We start from the raw sequence: 25,867 nt of genomic DNA on the forward strand, positions 1-25,867 counted from the left end.
GAAATTATTTTGGATTTTTCTTTTTAAATAGTGTCGTTGTTGCCATTCAATTTACAGCTTTGACAAAAGTTATATCTTTACTTTGTTATAACTGATATTTGAATTCATGACAGGAAAATAATGTCAAATGAGAGGGGATGTTTAGCCGACAGCGGCAAAGAATTCAAGCTAGCTTGCTAGCTAGCTCGCTAGCGCTACAGTGAGCTAATGTAGCAGAACGTTTAGTTTAACAGTTTAGCAGCTAGATAGCTAGCTTGCTAGCTCGCGCTATAGCAAGCAAATGTAGCAGAACATTGCTAGCTTAACAGTTTAGCAGCTAGTTAGCCTTTCAGACAGATAGGTTGTTATTGTGCCATTGTTTTCTGTAATAGTTTAGATAATTGACCAGAATTCTAGCGTTAGTAAGGCTAGAGTTGTGAAAATAAAGTCCTCCTTCATTTTCACATATTACAGAAGAAGTTCTTGTTATTATTTGTTCAAAATATGGTGGAAGACATCTTAGCTTTGGTTACCCTGCAGGCTAACAGGTTTTTTTTGTCTATCTATTTATACATTTAATCTAATTCATCTTTTAGTACACCAGTTTTCTACCACTGTCTTATTTTTCAAATCATTAAAAGCTATTCTTCCTCTGGTTTCCTGTGTGTATGTTTTTGTTTTTTATTTTATTTTATTTTTATTTTTCGCTTGTTTGTTTTTTCTTTTTTTCCCCCATTTGTATGAAACAAAGAAAAAAAGTTCTCCACAAATGAAGACTGACTGAAAAACAAAAGCAAACAAATTGCTTGTTTTTTCTTTTAAAGAAAGAAAAAAAAGCTGATATGTCTTATGTAACACGCCGAGCTCAAAGTGAAAAATATTTGTTGGCATTTTTGCTCTTTTCTAACCCTTTAAAGCAAAACGCCGCCTTTTGCACCCGCAGGAGGAAACACGGGACCCACTGTTGGCGCTCGTTTCCGTCCAGGACTGCAGATTCCACCTTAAAACCCCTCTGGAGTGAAACTTTTGGCGCTAACTCCGTCGGTCCACCTTAAGCGCACACGCAAACGCAGGAGGCGTTCAGCGAGGTTTCCGCTTCTCAGCAGAGCTCGGACCGCGGCTCCCGAAAATCACCGTGAGGAACGTCTGAGGTTGACGCACCGAGGGTACGAAGAAAGGCAAAAAGAAAAAAAAAGAAAACAACAAGCGAGGCAACCGAGCAGCAAAAAAAAAATAAAAAAAAAAATGTCTGAATCCAAGTACCGCGAGTGGATCCTGGACACTATCGACTCGCTGCGGTCTCGAAAAGCCCGGCCGGACTTGGAGAGGATTTGCCGAATGGTCCGGAGACGACACGGGTCCGAGCCCGACCGAACCTGCGCAGAACTGGAGAAACTGATTCAGGAGCAAACCGTGCTGAAAGTTAACTACAAGGGCTCTATCTCGTACCGAAACGCCGCCAAGGTTCAGCGGAGGAGCAGAAAAAAGGACGATGTGTCGTTAACGACGGCTGCGAGAAGGAGCGCGGTGGAAGAAGCCAGTCATTCCGACTTGAGCAACGGGGACAGCGCTTTCGGTGCCGTTGACCAGGACGAGGAGGATTTGGAGGTACGTGGAGGCTGAACGGGCACGTTTAACGAGCTCACGTGTCGTTGTCACATCACATCATGGTAAATTAACAGGTGGAGGTGAGGAAAAAAAATAACGAGCCGGTAATAAGCGTGGTTGTTTTTTTTTTTTTTTTTTTTTTTTTTTTGGGAGTGGTGAGGGGAGTGATTTTGCAAGTGCACCCGAAACTGCCGCAGACGGGGAGCGGCGTTTGGACCTCGCTCGAGCGCTGCCGAGGTGGAGGAGAAAAAAAAAAAAAAAACAACAGAAGGTGCGCGTGTAGTCAGAGTGTGTTGTGTTCTACGTTGCGCCGCTTGTGAAGCACTTTAAACGGACGATGCGGACGGACAAAAGCGAAGACGTGAAAAGTTGCACCGTCCTGTCCGTCCGCAACAACCCGAGCCTCCATTATCGGCAGCAGAAAGCGCTTTTCAAGCCCCAAACTCGGCGTTGAGCGAAAGGGGAGGAGGGGCCGTCAAGTTAACAGAAAAGAAGTAGTGCTAGCCCGGAAGTTGAGTGGTGAGGCTTTCAAAATAAGAGCGTCGAAAGCTTCACTCACCAGTGACTGCTTTAATAATAAGTTACATTAATCATGTTTATTTGTTTGTAGTTGTCCATTTCAAAATACTAGTTACAAAGTGATTCACAATGCAGCAAAATAAAACAAACGAGTCAGAAAATTATTAAATAAAAACACATGGTGTATAAAAACCAACACGGTTACAAGAAAGTTAGAAATATGATGATTCAAAGGAATCTATAGAAGAAAGTCAGGAAGGGCTCTGTGATAGAAGCCTGTTTTGATATGAATAGATGTAATATTAACTTGTATAAGACTTTTTGAAAACAGTGATGCAAAGTGCTTTACAACGTTGCAAATTAGACAAATCATGAAAACAAATTCAAACAAATAAATACGATCCTAAGCATACAATATAACAAGATAAAATAGTTAAATCAAGTCATATTTAGAACATAGCATATTTAAGGCAACAGCCATTGCGTAACGGCACCCTCCAGTAAAAAGGATTATGATTGGTGGCACGCTAAAGTGTAAATATTGGGGTCAAGACCCTCCAGCGTTATTTCTGGTGTGATTTTATCAAAGTAATTTACATATTTGGGATTAAAATCCTACAAAAACAGTGTGAAATACTACTTTATGTAAAAATAATACTTACGAAGGCTGAGACCCTCCAGTGTTATTAATTATGGTGACTAATCTAATTGGTAATATAGCTAAGACCCTTCGATATCAGATGTTATAGAGTTTAACCAAAGTAACATAAAAACAGATATTTGTTGGAGATCACAGCTGACCTGGTTTCCTCAGGCACATTGTTTCATAGCCTTGGGGCCCCTGACTGCAAATGTTGGCCCCCTGGAACAAACAAAAGACCTCTGCCCCAGGATCTCACAGTGCTTCAGTATAACTTGGCCATTAAAGGACTTAAAAGTAATCAGTAAAATCTAATCCTAAACATACTGGGAGGCGACAACAGGAGTGATGTGTTCTTGTGTCTTCGATCTGGATAAAAGTGTGTAAAATTGTCCCTAAAAGTAAATGTTTTTGAAAACCTTATAAGATGATAAAACAGAATTGTGTAGGCTTTGTCATGTGCTGCTTTAAAGTTATTACTATAAAGTTATTCACGACAGAGATTTGACATGATTTCAAAGAGCTGATATGCCGCGAGCCAATAACGAGCATCTTCTGTTTTATCTTGAAAGCCAGGGCAGGAAACGTGTTTCCTCGTTATCGCTGACTTGTCGATGTGGGAGTGGGTGAAGGAAAAAAAAGTCTTAAACACCGCGGATGTAGGAGCCTGATGGGGGACGATGGGACATTGTTGGGTTGTTGTGTTTGTATCGCTGAAAAAACGAGAACAGGCGTCTCAGGCGGTGCCACGACAAGCCATGTCCACACATGCGTTTTTGTCTGCACATGACGACATTTCACCCGTTACGTCTAGACTTCAAAATATGCCCATCACTATGTGTTGTCCCCTAAAACAGCCACCAAATCGATGGTCAACGCTGATAAAGTACTTCTATTAAATCTATAATCAGTTCACGGGTGCAAACTGCGTCTATTTTTCGAGCGATGGGCGATTACCGACGCAGTGCATAAAGTGGAACCCCTAGATCCATTATCGGACACGCTGCCAACCTCGGTCACGTCCGACGCTCGGCTGCTGTTTCGGCCCCGCTCGTCCCGCATCTCCTCTCTTGTGTCCGTCAACTATTTGTTGACAGCATTTCGGGACGAGCCGCGGCACTGCAAAGTAATGAAATATGCAGGAGCCGGTAACACTGGAAGACCTGAACTAAAGCGACCGCAAACTGTTCGCCCGGCGCTAGATGGCGGATGCGCCTGTCCGATTTGGGTTAAGCTGAGATCAAATTGACTTTGTTCTCTGAAAGGCGTGTGTCGCTGCAAAAAAAAAAAAAAAAAATGCACACGCGTAATTACTTTGAATGGACGCATCTCGGAGGGGGGGTCGTTGTGCAGCTTTTTAAAACCACAATACGAGGGTCAAGCGGAGACAGTGACGTGTCCGACTGGTTTGCGTTCTGCTCAGTCGCTTTTACTGTAAATCGTTGACCCGATGCAAAGTCAAAGTAGGCTGGCAGCCGAGGCGACTGGTGCTCAGCGAGCTCCGAGTGCCGCCTCGGTCTGCCCCGTCGACTTAAAGCTCGGGTTTTGTCTTCGGGTTTGTGCTGCGCCGCGGCTCGGCCCTTTAGGAAGCGCTCGGTTAAAGAGCACAGACACAATGGCGAGAACTCCATGCGCACTTTAGAGGAAATTTGAGGAAAAACCTAAAAAAAAAAGAAAAAGAAAAAAAAAACCCGCCTCCCATCGGCCCCCCCTCCTTTTTTTTTGGTGCTCTCGTGTGTTAAAAGCACCCGTGAAGGAGGCCTCTGAACACCGAGTGGTTTGAGACGCACCGAGCACATCGCCGGTGTTTGTGAGCGGAGGTGATGTTGGGTAGAGACGGTGTGTTTGTGACCGTGTTCTCGGTGAAAGTTATGAGAAACGCAGCGCGATGCGTGAACGCCGTCCACAGGAGCGGGGCGGGCTTTAGTGCGCTCTGGTGCTCCGCTGCTGGGTCTTGGACACGCAGTCGCACACAAGGTAATTTTTCACTCGGGGCGCCGTCGACAAAACCCTCCTCCCCCTCTCCCTCGCTCTCCCTCTCTCCTCCAACGAGTGCGTATGTCACAACTAGTTCCACACAATAAGACAACACTGTATTCACACGTTTAATTGCATGGAGACGCGCCGCTGATGGCAGGGCTCGCTGTCTGTCTGCGGAGCAACGCTGCACCGCGCAGAGGGACGGAGGCATTCAAAGGCAATAATTTACCACCACAGCGGTCAAATTGCGACATCTGTATGAGCGTGTTTTCATGTGACACCCTTTAGCCTGCAATTAGTCCCACTTGGTCATGACAACAACCCCTCTGCAGCCCTGCAGACTTCACCAGTAAGTTGTTGTCAAGAAAATAACTCAATTGTTTCACTGAATTAAATGTGTCTCCACTAATCCAAAAAAAGATTTGTTTTTACAAAACACATAATCGGTGCAATGTGTGTGTGTGTGTGTGTCTTGCAGGCTGACACCTCCATGGCTATGGACACAGACAGCAATGCTGATGAGGAGGGGGCAGATGAGAGCCGTGACGGCCAGGACAGACCCTCTCCCGGTCGCACGCACGAAGACGCTGCCGTGCGTTGCGCCCCCGTGCGAGCAGCCTCTGCCCCCTGCTCCCCCTCTGGCGCTCGGCCTGGCCCCGGCACCGGTCCCGGCCCCGGCTGCAGCCCTGGCTCGGGTCTGGACTGTGCCTCTCTCCAGAAGGCTGGTGAGAGGCCCAACTCCTTACCCTCCTCCAGCCCCAGGGCCCTCGCACACAATGACTGGGCTTATGATCCTGCTCACTGCCCAGCAGAGCGCCAGCACCCAGGAATGCAGCGAGACAAAGGTATTCACACTGCCAGACGCAGGGTAATGTGTGCACCCGGCATTACAGAGCACTCTAATATTGTTTTATGTGCACGCTTATGCTTAGCCTTGCATTAGATATGAAGTCAGGATTGGAGCTTTTAACCACCTAGGTGATTAATTGTTGGGTATTGACAGTATAAATGTCCTAATGTAGGCTAAATACAGAGTTGCCGGTGAAAATCATACATTTGCATGGCTTAGCGATGTCTTCTGCACTCATGCATTGGCTTGTTTGCACCAGTTATTCAGGTTTAATGAGCAGCATTAAAAACACTTTCAGCAGCATCACTTTGTTAAACAAATCCTTTCGGTGAATTTAGTCTGTTTAGCACTGGCAGGAATAGAGTCCATCGTATGATCTCAGTGTGTAATTGCTTCATTCTGTGTCAGCAGTAGCCACAAAGCCAGCAGTCCACTCTGAAACTAGCAGCCCCTGTGTTTTAAACAACGTAAAGAAAGAAGATGGAGGCAAGGTGGAGGACAGCAGCCTCCAGTCCGACCAGCTGGTACCAGACTATGCAGCACGACTGGTAATTGGCCTGTATTCCTGTTGCGACAAACAACATCTGTATGTCTCCCGCTTCTTTGATCTCGCTGCTTCCTACCTGACATGTCATGTTGAATTTGTTTTGTTCTTCTTTTGTTTGGCCAACAGGATGAGACCAAGAATGTATCTGATGGAAGATCACAAACACTGTCCTCCCCATCTGACAACTGTGAGTTACTTAGTTTGCCTTTTTATGTTTTTCATACCTGCTGTGTAGCTTCCATCTGTTTTGCAGAGAACAGATTGATTATTGGACTGCTCCCTTATTTTGAGAAAGGGTTGTAATAACACGCACGCATGTTATTGGAATTTACTAGTGGCAGCTTATGTTTAAAAACCCATCCTGGTTGTTATTTGGCCCTACTTACCGGTGCTTGCCTTGAGGGGTTATTGAAGATTTTTTGAATGCTTCACAAGCCTGTCCTGCTACCTTTCATCCAGGTGCTGCCTGTTTTAACTGTTAGAAGTCGTTGCTCAGTCCTGTCCTTGAAGAATACTGCGCTGATCATTCCACTTGCTTGTAGAGATTGTATTCTACAGACATGACCACTATAATAACAGAAGTGTTCAAGTGTTTCAGAAGGTTGTCAGTCTCAAATGATGTTTGGTAGAAATCATTTCAGCCTACAGATCGCTTATAGTTGTTCTGAAAAGGTCTTGTTCTTGTTTTGTAGTATGAATGTGTTTGCAGATAAACACAGCAACCGTCATTTTACAGATTTTGGTTTGGAAGTGATGAACAGTGTCAAGGCTCACGGTCACCTTTGTGACATTGAAAACTCTGGCCTTAGGCTCAGACCAGCCCTCTGTATGAACCTCCATCCAGAATGTGACTGTCTTTTTATCAGGCTACATCACCATTTTAGCTCATGCTGCAGCTAACCTGCTCAGGAGGAGGTTATGTGCAGAGTTTGGGGCTTGAAGTGGCTGTAAGACACACTGCTAGTTCTTTACCTTGTGATGTTCTCTATGAGCGATACATTATATCTGCAAACCTGTTGAATCATATGTTGCTCGTGCCATTGATAGAAGCCTTGAAGTTACAGTAGACAAACTGTTTACATCATGCTGCCACGAGAACCTACACGCATTTGGTTGGTGATGCAGAAAATGCATAAATCTCTTTTATGCTCAATTTGTTGCCAAGTCTCTTTTACACTGCTAGTACTGCAGCTAATAGAACACAGATTAGAACGTTGATTGGTGTATTGGTGTTTCTCACACAGAATATTTAATCAACAACATTAACTTCACTTGGAGTCGCCAAAAAGTAAAGTGAATCCAACGCATTCTTTATTATGGGATGTCGTCACACTTAAATACACTTCTAGACTAACATGTTTAAGGGATGAAGTTAAACAGCTCTAATGTGCAGCTGTCGCTTTACAACTAAGCAGCTGTGTTGAGAGTGCACTTAGTAGTAAAACAAATACATTAACTTATAAAATAAACAATTTTCTACCAGCATTAATGTCTTGCAACATTTGCAGTTACAGCTATTTTTACAGAAATATTATATTATATTATATTATATTATATTATATTATATTATATATTTCATAGCTCTTTACTATAAAAACTGTTCCTCTTGACTGAAGACAGTGACATACAATCACTCATTTGTGCAAAAGCAGAGTCACAAAAACTGGTTAACAAAGGAAATTGATAAGCACCGTCATGGTACTGCTATTATCTCAGATTGGGGTTTAGGTTTTGTTAAACCAGCTTACACAAGGAAAGCCTGGATATGTTAAATGTGCTTCATAGTACCCTGCTCTGGTATTTAATGTATACCAATAACCAGTATTTGTTGTGTTTGTCGTGTAAAACCTACAAGTAAAAACATAGCGAGTAGTTAGTTTTTAACGTAACATATGTGGTTATAAAATATCCCTCCTTGATGAGACATGGCTGAAAGATCGCCTGCAAATGACAAACATGGTATAACAGAAACAACACTAAAGTATGTTTACCTCTGCATCTACCACGCCACCTTATACAGCACTTGTGCTGGGTCTGGGTGGAGTTGGAACAGGAGGAGCTGTATTTATTGAAAATTGGGGCTTGGGTCCCTGTCATGTGTCACACGCATGACAACAGTCCTGCCGGTATCCCGTTAAAGTGGGCTGGTGGAAAGTGAGGCTGTATCAACACTGAGCCCTCCCTGTACTGAACCATGAACCAACTCTAATAGAAAAACATACTGTACCGTGACAGTCAGTGCAGAATACTAGAGCTGTGGATAAAGCATCTTTTTCATTTATTTTGAACTCTGCTGCTGTTGGTTCAACATCACACCACTAAATATCAGTGGTGTGAGGCTGCACAGTCAAAACTCCAGCAAAAGTCACTACTGTTAAGTCAATTTTTATTGAATTTCGTTTTACACATTGATGCAGAAATAGGACAAAAGTTAGAACCATGACTGGCTCCTGTGGTGAGTCATAAGAACTGAGCTCCCTTTAAAGTTCCCCCTTCAAGTTTTGATTCATACCAGAGTTGCAATACTCAGGTCAGATTATATGAATTGTTTTAAGCCAAAGGTTTGTGGAGCCACACAGCAGCTATTTATTGCATGTTGCTGTTGATTTAAGAAGAAGTATGACGCATGCATGATTTTGATTCTGGGACAATGTTCAAGTTTTGTTCTCATTTTATAGAAGAAGGAAAAATAATGAAATGTTTTGCCTTTATGTTGTCAAACCATCACAAAGCAGTGAACTGGAGCACATTTATTATAGTGTCACTTCCCATTTGTCTGCAGGCACATTTAAGAAGATAGACATATCATCCTTCACGGTAACTGAAGACACTCTTCTGAATGGTGGAAAAGGTGATGAAGTGTAAGTATCCTGCTGGTGAACAGACCATTACATTCACCACTAGAAAGGCATTTGGGTGAATTGTTTTTGTCCCTCTACACAAAAGTTTGATAGACCTTTATCAACCTTTATCTGTCAGTTCCTCTCTTAGATTATAGTACATCTACATATTTCAGATCTACAGGGATGAACTGAGACATAGAAGTCGTGGAGTTTGATCTGGAGTTCATGTCAGCTGCCTGCTGTTTGTCATATTGGATGTACAGCATGCAATGAAAGCAGCTCTTAATAATACACAAGGTTAAAAGCACAACAGTAGTAATAATAAACTGGAAAAACCAAATGTTTTCGAATGCAGATGGCAGGATCTGAGCATTTAAGCATAATTGACTCCAACTGCCAGCCAGTTAATCAGCCTGCCTCCATTCAGCGGGTCAGCTGGCCCTTTGGTTTACCTGCCGTTCTGGACTCTGGCCCAATGTCCAGATTATCAGTTCACCTCTGTACTTTAAATAATGAGAGTGAACTACACAGTAGGAAAAGTAAAAGCTTGAAAATACATCAAAGTGAGACATCACCTGCTGAAGAGAAGCCAGTCTGGGGTCGTGACTCTTTATTTCGTCTGATCTTCCTCCAGCTCGGTGAAGAAGGAGACGATGAGCCAGAACCTGTTGCAGTGGACTGTGGCAGATGTGGCCAGTTACTTCTCAGCTGCAGGATTTCCAGAGCAGGCTGTGGCATTCAGAACGCAGGTTAGTTACTGCCACATGCACCTCATAAGCCAGACAATGCATTTTTTTTGAGACAGTATACTTACAACCTGCTTTACAAAATACCTCTTCTCTCTTCAACAGGAAATTGATGGGAAGTCCCTTCTCCTAATGCAGCGAAGTGACGTCTTGACCGGTTTGTCAATCCGACTCGGCCCTGCCCTCAAAATCTATGAGCGCCATGTAAAAGTGCTGCAGAGGACCCACTTCCTGGAGTACGAGGACCTCTGAAGTGGAGATTCCAGTGACAGACAATGCTGCATTGACTCAAACATGCATGCAGAGGCCTCCCCCATCTGGATCCTACCGCCAACCTCCAAATACAGCGTATGTCGAGGGGTGCGTGGAGTCGGGGGGGACGGCTGTGATGGAATTCACTTTCACTGTGAGAATGACCAGAAACTGAAAGACAGTTGTCCTACCTCTCATCGTGGTTTTAGTTTTCAAATGGATTTCATTTCATGTGGGCCCATCGCGGAGGGAACAGACGGCTACATTCGGAGGATGTTTGTAAGCAGAGCGGCAGTGACCGTTCGTCATTACGTCGGGTAATGCAGCCACTGAAGAGGACCAAGGGGACCACCTATGGGCGACTGTATCCACACAGACTGTCCTGTGGCTACACTGTTGCCATAGGTTTGGATGTCCTCCCTGTGTCTGATATGGTACCATCTGTTGGACCAGAAACTATTTCTCAGTCACAGACAAACATAAAGCACATCTATTGTGCGTCTTCCTTTTCTTGTATGATGAGTCAGTTTAAATGTAATCAAAGTGCTGGGGAAGTCAGACTGTCTACGTATCTGCATCAAAACTTAAGAGTCTGATTCCTGACTTGTCATGCCACCAAAAGCTGCTGTTTTGGATTGTGTCTTAGCGTCCTTTCAACGCCGAGATATAACCAATATAATATACTACTACCTGATGTTGTTTTTTAAATTTTTTTTATTTTTGTTCTGTCTTAATTCAAAATGATTGTGGTCCAAAAACACAGTTACATTTTGGGGAACAATTGCAGATTGATGTGACCAGAAAATATGCATCCTGATGAAATTTGCTTTTATACATTAGCAACGTAAAGTAATGAACTTGTATGAAATGTTCTTGTAATACTGATTATATTATTCTAAATTCAGTACAGCTGCTCAGCATCTGTTCACAGAGCAGATATCTTGATGAAATGCAATATTTTATGTTATCATCCATTTATAATTTGTCTGGTGTCGCTTTGTGTTTCGATCTAAGCCAGCCACTTGAATTGTAACATTCCATATGATGTAGTCTTCATCTCAAGTGTATCCCCTCCTCTCTTTATCTGTAACACGGACATTTCTTCCAGAGTCACAAATAAAGCTCATGTCTCTGTTTACTTATTTGTTTTGGGAGAGTTTATTACCCTTGAATCAACAGTTCATCAAAAAGCTATTGTTTCAGAGGTGCAGTGACTAAAATATTGTAAACAAACTTTCCATCACAGTTAAAATTCCTGCTCAACACTGAATATTTTTCCTCACTCACAAAAAAAGTTCCTCATTTGATCTCAGGTTCAGTCAATGCAGCAGTGAGTGAAAGGCACATTGAACGGAAACGGAATAGCAGTGAGTACACTTAGTAAAAGCACTACCACAGTGTAAAGGTCACCTCAGGATCAGCAGAATACTGCATGAGCTGCACGATACCACAAAGTTGTCAGCTCCAGGCTGCATACTAGTTTGACAACGCAGATTAGCCTCTTGGTATTCCAGCTCTGAGAGAAACTTCACTGATTAGGCTGCCAAAAGCTATGAAAATAATGTGATTTTTTTTTCTTCAAAAACTAAACAGCACTCGCCACTGAATATTTTACAACTCACAAAAGTAGCAAAATAAAAAGGACATACTGTTCTATATTCTCTCTCTTCTAGACCACATACAACAACATTAAAGTAAGACTTTGGAGCTTCCTTTGCTTCTGACAGTCCTGCATTCACCACTCCGACACTCAGAGTGACGGCGACTGTCACTCCTCATTGGGGATCAAAGTGACACATGGAGTCCATATGACCAAAATGCATCTACACTGTTAACGTCAGCACACACTCCCTGACATCCAAATGGATCGAAGGGGCCCTCAAAAAGGGGCCCAATCAGTGAGGAGCTGGATGCATGGAGCGACAGTTGCGTTGCTGTCTACGTCCAGGCTCTACAGGATGAAGGGCAGTATGGAGGAGCGCAGGGTGGGATAATCTCTGAACTCCTTTAAGTAGCTGCGGTGTTTGCCTTTTGCCCACACGGTCATCTGGATGAAGGCCACAATAGTGAAGAAAGCCACGGGCACACACTGGGTCATCACGGTGAAGCCGATCCAGGAGCCGAGCTGTGGGCGAGAAGTTAAAACACAGTGTGTCCAGGCTGATGGTACAAGGACAGAATGCAACCAGCAGATGGCAGCAGCAGTGTGAGGATGAGATATCATATTGGCTCCTCTACTGAAATGTTAAAGTATTTCAGTGCAGACACACAAACTTATTAACAACCAAACTAATAAGTAACAAAAAATCCCTTCAAAAGCACTTATCTTATAGATTCTTATCTTTTAACATCTATTTTACTGACTTTATAATCTATCTTATATAATTTTCTTTTTATGTTTTGCCTTTTTAATCTTTTTGATGTATTCCTTTTTAATTAAACCCTCTTCTTGTTCTGTTGTATTGGCGTATCAGTCATCTGTGAAGCACTTTGTACTGCACCAGGCTGTATGTTAGGTGCTGTACCAATCAAGTTTCATTGATGGATTGATTCTGCTACATAGATTTTTCTATGTTAACAAAAAGGTTGGAAAACTTACAAAACAAAAAAAGCATGAACATAAAGAAACATTAATGTGAAAACCTAATCAATTAGAGGAACCTTTTTTTAACTTGTGTTTTATTAAAACACATTTTAAAGTATGTGTCTGAGCAGATTTGTACTTACTTCGTACGTGTAGTTCGGACAAGAGACCAGCCAAAAAATCCATGTGAAGGGATTTTTCGTTGGGTAAGGAATCTTCTTGGTTTTTGAACCTGAAATAATGTGTAAACTCAAATTAAAAAGGGCAGCATTCTCTACATTTTGGCTCATTTAAAAATAATAATAATTAAATATTAAAAAACACAAATCCTTAAAATGCTAATTTAAATCACATGCATTGTTACAATATATAGATTACCTGGTGATTTGAGGTTTCGGAGTGCAACGTGGATGGAAAAATTTCCTACTTGACAGAACTGCAAGACATCCAAAAATGAACGTCGACACAACAAAATAACTGTGGCTTCACCATGTGTCAGATGACTTCCACAGATATCAAACTTACCAAGAAAATGTAAAGACCTGTGTTCACCTGCTGCTGCCCGTAATCTGTCGAGGTGTCACAGACGAAACGGATTAAGATGGAAGTCAACTTTGACTGATGAGCTAAAGTGAGAACTGCAGTCATCAGCACTTACATGGTGGGGTGTAGAGGGGGTGGTTGATGTAGTATGCCATCCAAGCTGCAGTGCACCAGTAATAGCCACAGTTCTGGAATAGAAAGCGTGACTATAATAAGTCAACCTGCCGAGATAGGGCTCCACATGCCGCAGGTTTTAGAATTTTTAGAACAACATGATAAATATAATGTTCGCAGCTTTAAGCGTGCAGCACAGTCACCTTGAATATGTTTCTGAGAGGCATGGTCCCATGGGAGATACGATGGACAAACAGTGTCTCCAGAATCCTCTTGATGTAGTGGAAGGAGTGACATATGCAGGCCAAGCTGCAACAGGACACAAACACACACTTACATATTTAGCTGTGATTAATACATTGCCCCGCTGCAGTCCATTACACTTGGCCCTGACTCAGTGTCAACATTGCAATGTGCTTCACAACTGTTTGTCATGTTGGGGGGGCCTCTGTGCAAAGCCTGGGATTGTGTGATATGGGGGAGTGACATCACAACGGATCCCTAAAAGCAGGAGGAAGCCAACACTCACTGTACGATCCAGTGCTTGCTGCTGGTGAAGTCATATTTTGGAGAGTAGATGAAGGGAAGGCGGAAATAGAACATTAAGTAGATGATCAGTGGACCAGCACACTCTGTTAGGAACACCTGAAGAGAGTGAAGAAACAGGAACGCTGTAAACTTTGCTGTTCTCAAATTGTAGCCAGATGCATGAGAAGAAATGCACAAAAAAAGCAGAAAAGGGCAACACAAAACACTCCTAATAACTACAATTAACATCTCCGACAATTCACTTGTTGAATAAAAAAATACACCGACCAGTAAAATGAAAACATTTTTATCTATGTTGGATTGGCACTTTGTCAGTCTAAACTAGCTGTCAAAGGGAGAACATGCAACTGACACCAGCTTGACTTTTTGAACTGACACCAGTGTGGTTCTGGCTTCTTGAAACCAAGTCAATCTATCTACTTCTGCCCAGCAGTGACAGCCATTCAGTGTAACAATAGCAGTGTTTAACATGTGCCCATGGAGCAAATAAGACACTGAGGCAGCTTGTAATACCAGCTTTCCACAAACGATATGATCAAGTGAAGCAGCACAGCTGACAGTGAAATAGATCCCTGAATCAGCACCTCGAGCAGAGCCCCGGCTCAGCGTGCCCCACCAGTAGCTACTGGCGATCCCTGCCGGGGCGCTTCATGCTTTCTCCACCCACACTGGCATCAGTCTAAAGCCTGGCAGGGTGCTGGGGGTTGTGCCAGGGTTGGTAAGGACAGGGAATGTAGAGACTGAGTGGGCAAGGGTGAGTAAAGAGGCGCAGTGAAAGGCAAGTGAGAGGTCGGGGGGATAAACACCTTTGGTAGAAATGGGGCCATGAGATTATATGTCCTAGGACAGAGGACAAGCAGCGCAGGAGGTGGGGGAAATGAACCACAGCAAATCACCTCTAACTGTCACTGTGGGGTTGATATTTATATTCAAGAGTTATTGAGTGGGTGAAAGGGTGTCTGCTCATATTTAAAGTACAAGAATTTCAAAAGACCGTGCCAGGGCTTCCGCGTGTTTTAGCATATTAAGTGCAAATCGTGTGTAATTTGCAGACCGTTTTGCAAAGCGGGCCTCTTATGAAAAACAGTGAATGGATCACATCCAAAAGCTAATCACACAAACCTAGACTTAATAAAGACAATGCAGATTTCAAAATGTTTAGTTACAAGGTGTTTTCTGGTCAGAGGATCTCACCTTGAATGTTGCAGCAACAGGCAGTTTATAAAAAACAATACTTAAAACTGAATGAAAGTGGATTTTCATAACAAGATACAGGTTTAAACACTTAATACAGAAGGTTCTAACAAAAATAGCTCACTGTAAAGTAAAGTATGTGTGACATGACATGAGTTGGCTAAAACGTGCAGTACCACTGTATGGTGTGACATGTGGTGTGTCTGTGCACACGTCAACTCACGGTTCCCCATGTGAGCTGTGGTCCCAGGTCACTGAAGTAAAAGCTGGCTGTGGTTCCGACAGGAAGTGTCTGGAGAACTTCTTCATCCCTGAGACACTTGGCCTCTGAGAAACATGACAGTCGAGTCAAGACCCAACAACATCCCATTACATCACCGCAACAACACACAACTGTCAATCAGCTGATCTGGATGAACGCAGAATTCATTGAAATGCATGGCAGACGTACTTGGATCCAGACGCAGGGACTGTCTGGCTGGATACCACTTTGGATCTGTCAGAATAAGGAGGAACTTTACTCTGGGCTTCTTGAAGAGATTACTCATTAACAAGAGCAACTTCAGCCACCCTAAAACACTGAATGCCATCAGATTCAGAAACATTTGGCTGTAAACCAAAGTATTGAATGTCTGTGCCAAATTTAATTTTACTGTTGAGATGTTTCACTAAAAGGTCAAAATGCCAACCAAACTGCCAGAGATCACCAAGGTCATTTGGATTCATTTTTAGGGATCAGTACAAAGTTTCATGGTGATCCATCTCATAGTTACCATACATTAGTCTGGACCAACATGGTGGACGGAACACCACACCAAAACTATTATTTCTAAAAAGAAAATAAAACACAAATTCCTCTCCTTTTCATAAATTTACTTACATGCTTTATGAAACAAAGCCTTAATATCCAACACAGTAGCAGTTGGCTCCACCTACAATCAAACGTGAAAAATAAAAATATATTTAAGATTGTATTATCACCAAAAGCATGGGTTTACAGACTGCCATGTTGACATTTACACCAAGTACTAAAAATACACCAGAAACCATGTGTTACTACCTTTACTGATGCTTTTATTTCTTTATTCATCAGACTTGTATTTTTCCATTTTCACCCTGCAATATGATCTCTCATGTTAAGTACACAACTCTGCCCATTTATCCAAGCTGCTAATCATGTCTGTCTTTCTGTCTGCCCTGCCTGTTGGCCAAGTGTGGCGCAGGCATGTACTGTAGCTGGAACAGAAAATTCCTGTCAGATGAAGAGAGAATTCTCACCTCCTAACTGCAACCCTCGCTCAATAGAAGCATAACTGATAATAGCTGCACTTGACCGGGCACCCTGTAAAGTAGATGATTATCTGTAAATTTACCCATGTGCTCAAAGTGAGGACTCTGTAGAGCTAAAACAAACAGGCTTCCTCTGACTTCACTGCAACTCAGTCACAGTCATTGCTACTTTTAGAACAGACACCAGATCTTTAAATCGTAAAACTGTAAGTAAAATCTACAATATGCAAAATGTACAAAATAACCTTTCTGTGTCTTTTGTTTGAAGATAATATCTGTAATCACAATTGTGCACGAGGTATTATCTGTCTTCTAAAATCATTATGGCTAATATAAAAGGTGAGTGTAATGAAACCCTCTCCGACATCTTGACACTCACCTTGTCCAGCAGCAGTAGTTTCTCTCTAGTCTTTAAGTCCACAATCTCCACTTCAAAGTAAACAATCCTTTTAGCCTTTTTGGGGGCTTTTGGCTTTGGCCTCGGTGCAGACTTCTTCTCGGCTTCTGCTCCATTCACATTCTTTGCCTCTAAGGCAAGTACATCCATGACAATGTTTGATCCCGAACCTCAACTGCCCGGTGAAATAACGGTGTGATATGTCCAGTGGCTCTGGTTGTCCTCTGCTGGTATGTGCAACAGCTCCCAGCTCTCCCCCAGGGAACTGTCAGTCCTTCTCCGGAGTATCTTCAGTGGCGTCTTTTGGACTCACTGAATACCCCTCCAGTTTGAAAATAAAAGTGACCATAAACAACTTTCCTCCCCAGACGTGTTGTTTGTGTGTGAGAGAGTGGAGTTACGTGAGAAGAAAAGAAAATCAAAGGAGAGCTGGTCTCAGAGCGTAAAGTAGACCTGTTCCTCACCTGAATAGCAAATCCACAACCCCCCCTTCACGCAGCAAAACGCACTGAAGACGAAACTGGAGAGCCCCAAGACATAATCCATAGCGCGCCATTTGCAAGGCTAAATATAAGTCGCCTGATTTGCTCTGCACCAGCTAGCTAACCTTGGGAAGCCACATGCAGCCATACCCAGTGACAGATGCCAATATGCTCTGATTAGACCTATAAGACACATCTCCTGTCCACTCTGCTCTTCACTTGTTTGCTGTTGGGCCCCATTGAAAGCCTGATCCATAGGATGGAAGATCCCTACATGCCAACACATCCCCCCCTCGCTCAGACCACCTGTGTGGCCAGTATCCTTTTCTTTCTCTGAACTCGGAAGACAAACGTGTCTATTTCGGGGCCAGTGTGGTTCAAGGTTTGTGTGCTAAATCACTTCTAAAATACTTCAAGGAGGTTTGTGTTGGGGGGAGGGTGAAGAAAATGCTGATTGGGAGAAGATCAGAGATGCCTTTCAGCGCACAGGGTCAACTCATCATCGCACACAGCCAACTGCATATCTATATTCTATGGTCTATTTATAGCAAGTAGGAGCAACACAAGCCACCAGTAAGAAGCAGTAGCATGCATGCATTCCAAGACCACTTTTGAGTCCTGGATTAGAAACATTCTTCTGTTAAACAGACAACACTTTATGGGAAAATAATGATCTAAAATATGCTGAACTCATATATGGTGACACTTAGATCTGACATCTGATTTGCCATACCATGAGATCACTGTGGTTAGAGGAAGTGTCTTTATTGCTCTCTGGTAGATACAGTATGTCACAGTATATATATTTAGGCTGTCTAAGGAATCTTCATAATCCTCCCTAATTCCTAATGTAGTGTGAAGCAAAAAGAGAAGTGTAAAGTAATACGTTTTGGGTGGATATTTGTATTATTATTTATAAGACACAATAGTAATATCTCCTACAACTATTATTGTGGCTTTCGATATGGATAAAACTTTATTTTGTTATTGTTTGTACACAGATTGACATACTGTAACTTCATCAGTTTAGCTGAGCCTTTGTTTAGCTTCGGGTAAGGTAAAGCTACGGTGGATGCAGTAACAGTGATATTTATAATGAAATCATAAACAAAGCTATCTTACGAAACATGCTACTTCATTGAAGCTTGTTGTTGTTATTCAAACTGTGCCAGAAAGGTTTTTATTTAACTGTGCAAATATCTGTGCCTGTAGTCCTGAGTAATAAGCTCATTAGTGGCAAACTACCCAACACCCAGCATGTACACACCTCCGGAGTCTGGCAGTGGGCAGGAAAATCATTGCTGACCGCTCCTGATTTAGGAGTAACTTGTGTCAACTTGTCCCCTCTAGTGGGCTCTACAGAGAACTGTACAATCAGAGAAACCACCTCAACAACCTCACTCAGGGAGAGTTTCTTTCCATACACCTTCAAACATGTACCGCTAGTTGAGCCACATCTGTACAGTTTGCACCTTTCAGCAGCAAATCACCTTATTGTACTTACAAATTATGCAAACATGCTGTGCATTGATATGTAACATGTCAGCATTAGTTTATCAGCTACACTGTGCAGTCTGCACATCCATCAACAGATGCATGCAAACTACCTCTTTAGGTATAGTAACTATCAGTATATTTATTCCAGCAAACTCTGCACTGTTACACACTCCTGTAGCTATATGAAAAATAGAACAATATGATTTAGACTTCTAACTTTACATACAATGCTGTTACGCTGTTGTCCATTGCTGTAATAATTTCCACACCTACTGCTTGCCTGCACATATTAGTTGTGCATTTTTGGACATCTTAGTTGTCATAAATCGGTTATTCCACCTTAAAGTTTTTTTTTCTTGTTACCACATAAAAGTACAAGGAATTACTGGAAATAATTGTCAAATTACTTGTGTCAACATGCAAACATTTGCCAGGTGTGTTTGCAGGACTTTACTCAGGGAGGACTGAATAACAACATAACTCTGCTAGAGCTGCAACAATTCATCAATAAGCCGACTATTAAATTAATTATTTTTTAAAAGATCGGTGTGAGTCATTTTTAAAGAAAAAAAATCTACATTTTCTGATTCTAGCTTCTAAAATATAAGTATTTATTTATTTATTTATTTAAATCTTTTAAGACAAAAAACAGAATATCTTAAGGTCTTGGACAAAAGCTTTGGGAAATACTGATTGACAATTGTTATAATTTTCTGATATTTTGTAGAACAAACAATTTAAAAAAAGGAATCTAGAAAATAAATAGATAGAGAGACAGAATACATGTTGGTGACAGCCATAAAACCCTCCAGACTTCTAGTATTAGACTGAATTATTTTAGCCAAAATAAAATGACAACGAAGTAGCATGCAAGTTGCTTTTTCATATCTTAGTGAAATGCATTTTAATGTAAATATTAAAAATAAAAACACTAATATACATATATTGTTTGTATGTATGTATTTATTTAAACATATTTTTTAAACATCTACATCTTTATGTACAGGATGAGAAGTGAAGCCAAATGGGAATCCGCAAGAACCCAAGCGTCTGCGCATGCGTACTCAATTTCAAATACTACTGAAATGCTCGGTAAAAAAAAAACAAAAACAACTCATTTACTCTGGAAATTCAATAAGAGAGAACAAATTCATTCAGAGGAGGGAACCTGGTTTGCGTATTTAGTTTAAAGATAGCTCTGACCTACTTGTGGATGTTGACGGTGGTTCAGACGAACCCGGCAGGAGCAGGGAGGGAGTCCTCTCGGCCCGGTGATGACCCACATCAGCAGCTCCAGCTTCTTCCAGAAGTTTCCCCGCAGGGTTTCCAGTGCGGCTCCCACGCTCAGACGCCCTCAGACGAACACGTTGCTTCACGCTGCGCCGCTACACTGAAGGGACATTTTTTTTTATTTCCTCTTCTCGTCTTGGTGCAGAGCATAAAGTTGTCCACGGACTGTGACAGCTGAGGACGGACAACCTTGACAGCTAGCTAACCCGGCCGGCTAGTGTCCACAGCGGTGACAGCTGCGGCGGCGGCGGCGGCGGCGGCGGGGACCGTTAACCTGAACCGCAGCGGACGCAGTACATGCTGGATGCGTTGCTGAACAGAACCCGAAGCCGCTGACAATGTTTTTATGAAGTGGGGGGAGAACTGACCGGTCATTGTAATGGGTAAAGATTACTACAAAGTGCTGGGTATAGCTAAAGGTGCCTCCGAGGAGGAGATAAAGAAGGCGTACAGAAAGCAGGCCCTGCGCTATCACCCGGACAAGAACAAGGCTGCCGGAGCGGAAGACAAATTCAAGGAGATCGCTGAAGCCTACGATGTCCTCAGCGATGCCAAGAAGAAGGACATCTACGATCGCTTTGGTGAAGAAGGTAACTGAAGTCCTCTCTCAGCTCGCATTACGGTTTTGTGCTGTTAGTTTGTATAATCATCATCCAACCATGCATTTGTCACTTTCTGCTCCTGTTTGGTCTCATGCACATACAGATGCATCCTCCTAATTATTGACAGTCATCGGTGTCTCTGGCGTCTTTCTGCACCAGTAATCAGACAATGAATGCATGCGTGCTCACAATAGGTGTAGCTGGAGAACTTGCTGGAAACTGCGAGTTGTAGCCTGTCCTGTCAGTCTGCCATGAGATGATGATTCTGGTTTAACCAGGTCAGAAATGCACAGATTTGTGCCTTTAGGCTTTCATGTACCTGCATATGTTCTTAAAGGCAGAAACAGTGACATAGATCTGAATTTTAGGTGTTTTAGCAAGTCAAAAAAACCCATTTAATTACTACATGAAGGTTCAATTTTAACAGTGTGATCATGACTAGTCTTGCAAGTGATGGATATTTACATGATCAATTTATTGCATTTTTAGTGAAGATTTATTTATTAGATTCTAGTAAAATGACACATAAGTGAGTGTGTTATTAGCCAGAAACCTGTATTCTTACTTGACAAATGACATACGATGAATTAAAAGTTGTTGAGTTGGAATTAAGGTATCACTGTTCTGCAAAACTGACATGTTCAAAAAAATATTTCACTATATTTCATTGGTTTGAATTCCTATGATTTATAGAATGAACACTGTTTTTGGTTTACATTTGTCTGTTGTTAATTTTTTAATGCAGTCAACACTTTAGGAATAAATCCCTAATTTCCTAGTTATTAGTCAAATTAGCCAATCAATGGTGCTGATATATAATAACCTAAAACTTGCCAATAATGGCTTCCATGCTCACATTTCAGCCACCTTTTCCTGCAGAGGTTTCCCCACAGAGCTCTGATGTTTGTCCATGTCTTCATTAGGATTAAAGGGTTCATCTGATGGAGGAGGTGGAGGACACAGCGGTACAAGCTACAACTACACCTTCCACGGGGACCCCCACGCAATGTTTGCGGAGTTCTTCGGTGGCCGCAGCCCATTCGATCATTTCTTCACGCAGAATGGGGAGGACGATATGGATATCAACGACCCATTCACAGCGTTTGGTATGGGAGGAATGGGTGGCATGGGTGGGTTTCACAGGTCCTTTAAGTCCCACCCAGGAGGCCCTCATAGAGCACACGAGAAAAAGAAGGACCCACCTGTGGTGCACGAGCTGAAGGTGAGCCTGGAAGAGGTCTTCTCAGGCTGCACAAAAAAGATGAAGATCTCTCGCAAGAGACTGAATCCCGACGGCTACACCATGCGCAGCGAAGACAAGATTTTAACAGTCGACATCAAACGTGGCTGGAAGGAGGGGACTAAGATCACCTTTCCCAGGGAGGGTGATGAAACTCCCACCAACATTCCTGCAGATGTGGTGTTTGTGGTCAAGGACAAACCACACCCGCTTTTCAGAAGAGAGGGTTCCGATATAGTGTATCCAGCAAAAATATCACTTAGAGAGGTTAGTGAGCACTAATGTCAGAAAATATCACTTAGACATTAATTCTTCAAGGAAAAAAAAAGCCTGTTGCTAATATTAAAAACCTAACCCCACATTTTGTGCACTCTTTCTCTCTCTGTCTGCAGGCGTTGTGTGGATGCACAGTCAGTGCTCCCACGCTGGACGGCCGGACCATCACTGTGACCTCCAGAGACGTTGTCAAACCTGGAATGAAAAAGCGCATTACTGGAGAAGGGCTGCCGCTGTCCAAGTTCCCTGAGAAGAGAGGTGACATGATTTTGGACTTCACTGTTAAATTTCCTGACAAACTGGGCCAAAGCACACGCGATGCACTCAAGCAGATTCTTCCCCCGTGACTCCAAAGGACTGAAGTTTGCCTCAAAGCCTGACCAGTTAACATTTCCAGTGACGCTCTTCTTTGTGCCGTCACATTTTGGCCTGGACAATAAGGGGCACATATGGTTCCAGCTGAGTGTAAGTTTCATGTCTGACCACAAAAACCATATACTTACCCAGTATCCAGTCAGTTTAATGAGTGTCCAGGAAAAGTTTGCTGTGTTCAAAGAACGCAGTCAAACCACAGAAACAAAGGGGTTCATAAAAGTTCATTGAATTGCACCACTTGGAAATTAAATTAGGTAACTGAGGATTCGGATTCACCGCAGACTTTTGTGAGTGTGCTTTAAGGTAACACGCAGCCAGCTGCTTAACTATACCTCAGGAGGACTGACGCATGCTAGAATGTAGCCAGAACTACGATACTCAACAGGACATGGTGTTGGTTGGCGTTAGATTAAATCGAGGCTTAAAAATACTGTGTGGATCCTAAGTATCGGCACCAATACTGACCTTTATTAAGATTATCAGCATTAAATAGAGTTTTCATTTTCAGTGTTGTACATTTACACTCATTTTTTTGTGTCTCATATTCCTGGAAAAAAAAAACTTAGTGTTCTGAAGGCTGAAAATAGTGCCGATGTATGGACATCTCCTGTTATGATTAGAAGTGAAGATTCAGTGATGTACGGCTACATATGAATGATCCCAGATAGTTCCATGCTGCAAGATCCATTCATACATGAAATTGTTGAGACTGGTTGAGAGGTGGTACATAGATTATAAATGCAGGAAACAGAAAGCACTTCTATCAGATTGTTACTCTGCACTGGCAGAAACTGGACTGACGGATCTGTAGTTTTAAATATTGCACATGTTGCAAAATGTTTACGACAAGAGTGCACACATATTTAAAATATTTATAGGAAGAATTCATGTGCCAAACTATTGTCCCTGTGTAATTATAATATGTATGTATGTGTCTCGAAGTATGTCGAAGGCACGTGTGTAACCTGTCGTGTGATCGACTGAAATCTTAGACTTAATTTCTACCCTGTTAAGATGAACAAAGCATTAATGATATTTTATAAGAATATCATATGTATTTATGTTTTAGTTGCTCCTCATCTGTTATAACTCTGTCTGTTTGACTTCTTATTGAATCAAAAGCCAGTGTGTTTGTTGTTTTTGTTTAGCAAGCATAAAAGAAACCTGATGCATCAGGTTAAATCTTACAGACGAGGTTGTGAAAAAAAAAGGTTTAAGCCCCGGATTTAAAGGCCTGCAGAATCACATTTGGTTTGATCATTCTGTCTTATAATACCATGACTTCTCTTATACCTCACAGCATTCACTCCAAAATACAAATGTATCTGGACGTATGTGTTTTTACAGTACAGCAGCAATCTGTGGTGATGATGGAGGTGAGTAAATCAGTTGATTAATTTTGCACTTTCAAAATAATTTTAGTGTAGATGTGACTGTCATAGGAGGAAAAAAACTCCACGACAGTCGTTATTTGCCGCTTCATGTAGCCTCAGCTGAGGTTTTAAGTTTCTGGCACAAACATGTGGTTTAACATGAATGTAGAGATGTGTAATCTCTGTAATTTTTTATTTTAATTATTTTTTTGTTTCCCTAAAGGGTGTTTGCTTTTTTTTTTTCCTTTCTAAGGGAAAAATGTAAAAAGCGGTGTTTTCTTTACCTCTTGTTTATGTTTTGAAATTCCTCAGGTTGGGATCCAAAATGCTTTGACTTTTAACAACAAAGCTTTTATGAGTAGATAGTAGCATGGAAATTTTTAATAGTCCTTTCCTATGCTGTGATGATTTGCATTTCCACATTAAAGAGACTGGCAAACAAAACAAAAAAAAAAATGCATCAGTTGTGGCCTGGTGTTTTAATTATTTAGGATGTTTTAACAATTATACCCTTCTCCCAGATTCCACCTCATACTTTATGTAATGGGCCTTGTGCAATACAGTTTTGTCTTTATGAATCATCAAAGTTTAACAGGCCTGACAGCAGTACCTAAAGGCTGAAATGGTAATATAAAAGATCTGCACAGGCAGACATACTGGTAATTTTACAACTGGCAGCACTAAAACAAAATTTGTGGTGTAATTGAAACAAAAAAAGCTTATTCTCTTGATGTAAATGTGCTTAGTAAGCTTCATGGTAGTTTACTCAGTCGGCTACGATATCACGTGCACATGTTTGACAGCGTAGTCTGATAGGGCTTTTGCGAGGCGTGTCCAGTAGAGATAAAAAAAAAAAGAAGTTTATCAGCGGAGGAGTATAACACACTTCAGATCTTAAAAACATCTTGGGGGCGCCCAGACAGCTCAACAGATTGGGCGGACGAACCATGAACAGGGGCGGTAGCCCCCTAGGTAGAGGTCGTCGGTTTGAGTCTGGTCCATGAACATTTACTGCAGGTCCTTCCCCCCATAGTTTCCTCTCTCTCTCTCTCTCTCTCTCTCTCTCTCTCTCTCTCTCTCTCTCTCTNCTTATTCTCTTGATGTAAATGTGCTTAGTAAGCTTCATGGTAGTTTACTCAGTCGGCTACGATATCACGTGTACACGTTTGACAGCGTAGTCTGATAGGGTTTTTGCGAGGCGTGTCCAGTATAGATAAAAAAAAAAAAAGAAGTTTATCAGTGGAGGAGTATAACACACTTCAGATCTTAAAAACATCTCGGGGGCGCCCAGACAGCTCAACAGATTGGGCGGACGACCCATGAACAGGGGCGGTGGCCCCCTAGGCAGAGGTCGTCGGTTTGAGTCTGGTCCATGAACATTTACTGCAGGTCCTTCCCCCCATATTTTCCTCTCTCTCTCTCTCTCTCTCTCTCTCTCTCTCTCTACTGTCAACTATAATAAAGGCTAAAAAAGCCCAAACAAACAAAACATCATGGTACACTGGGGATTTGAACTTTATATTGGAGCTAGAAAGTTACAGTTACCACGTCACTGATCCTCTGGGGGACATGAATATCCAAAATCATTTTTTTCTCCAAACTGGGCTTTGGTTGCGGAGATCTTAAAGTCCTGAGGAAGCTTAAGTGCGAAACTGGCAACATGAGTCCACAGTGCTTTCACAAAATATAAATCAAGCTATCAGAAATAACAGTATCTGTAATTATTGCATTTTCTTATTTAATTGATGGTTTACTGAGGTCCATAAGTGTCAAGGTGAGACTGAGCCTTGTAGTTATTCACTGTAAGCTTCTTTAACATATATCATCAGTTATATTTGTGATTAATTATTTCAGGTGGAGGTGATTAAAAAAATTATTCTGTTTCATATTTCCCCTTCACATAACAGCATTCACTTCAACAATCTGGAAACATGCACACTGAACAAGAATATAAATGCAACACTTTTGTTTTTGCTCCTATTTTTCATGAGATGAACTCAAAGATCTGAGACGTTTTCTATGTACACAAAAGGCCTACTTCTCTCAAATATTGTTCACAAATTTGTCTAAATCTGGGTTAGTGAGTGACACATCTAC

General features: G+C 42.0%; 3 protein-coding genes across 4 annotated transcripts; 2 read left to right on the forward strand and 1 right to left on the reverse strand.

Annotated features, from left to right (window-relative positions):
- Window positions 1–1,101: 1,101 nt before the first annotated feature.
- samd1a (sterile alpha motif domain containing 1a) lies at window positions 1,102–11,102 on the forward strand. The gene is made up of 7 exons (XM_008295109.1): window positions 1,102–1,587; window positions 5,205–5,571; window positions 5,988–6,124; window positions 6,250–6,310; window positions 8,906–8,984; window positions 9,601–9,715; window positions 9,818–11,102. Exons 1-7 carry the CDS (start codon window positions 1,225–1,227, stop codon window positions 9,962–9,964), a joined length of 1,269 nt encoding a protein of 422 aa, XP_008293331.1. The 5' UTR covers window positions 1,102–1,224; the 3' UTR covers window positions 9,965–11,102.
- Window positions 11,103–11,106: 4 nt separating this feature from the next.
- Window positions 11,107–17,437, reverse strand: tecra (trans-2,3-enoyl-CoA reductase a). The gene is made up of 11 exons (XM_008295110.1): window positions 16,618–17,437; window positions 15,829–15,880; window positions 15,400–15,444; window positions 15,172–15,275; window positions 13,735–13,850; window positions 13,409–13,514; window positions 13,207–13,279; window positions 13,074–13,117; window positions 12,927–12,984; window positions 12,692–12,780; window positions 11,107–12,089 (listed from the first exon to the last, which is right to left on the reverse strand). The coding sequence occupies exons 1-11, from the start codon at window positions 16,783–16,785 to the stop codon at window positions 11,916–11,918; spliced, it is 1,029 nt and encodes a 342-aa protein (XP_008293332.1). The 5' UTR covers window positions 16,786–17,437; the 3' UTR covers window positions 11,107–11,915.
- A 2,181-nt stretch (window positions 17,438–19,618) lies between these two features.
- dnajb1a (DnaJ heat shock protein family (Hsp40) member B1a) lies at window positions 19,619–24,226 on the forward strand. Of its 2 annotated transcripts, XR_520711.1 has the most exons (4): window positions 19,619–20,494; window positions 21,430–22,013; window positions 22,139–22,487; window positions 23,745–24,226. XR_520711.1 is itself a non-coding variant. In XM_008295111.1 (3 exons), exons 1-3 carry the CDS (start codon window positions 20,284–20,286, stop codon window positions 22,367–22,369), a joined length of 1,026 nt encoding a protein of 341 aa, XP_008293333.1. In that variant the 5' UTR covers window positions 19,619–20,283; the 3' UTR covers window positions 22,370–24,225. The 2 variants fall into 2 exon arrangements, 1 of the variants encoding a protein (XP_008293333.1); XM_008295111.1 differs by having other exon boundaries at window positions 22,139–24,225.
- The last annotated feature ends 1,641 nt before the right edge of the window (window positions 24,227–25,867 follow it).

The sequence above is a fragment of the Stegastes partitus genome, unplaced genomic scaffold (assembly GCF_000690725.1).
Source record: "Stegastes partitus isolate 25-593 unplaced genomic scaffold, Stegastes_partitus-1.0.2 Scaffold1020, whole genome shotgun sequence".
NCBI classification, from domain to species: domain Eukaryota; kingdom Metazoa; phylum Chordata; class Actinopteri; family Pomacentridae; genus Stegastes; species Stegastes partitus.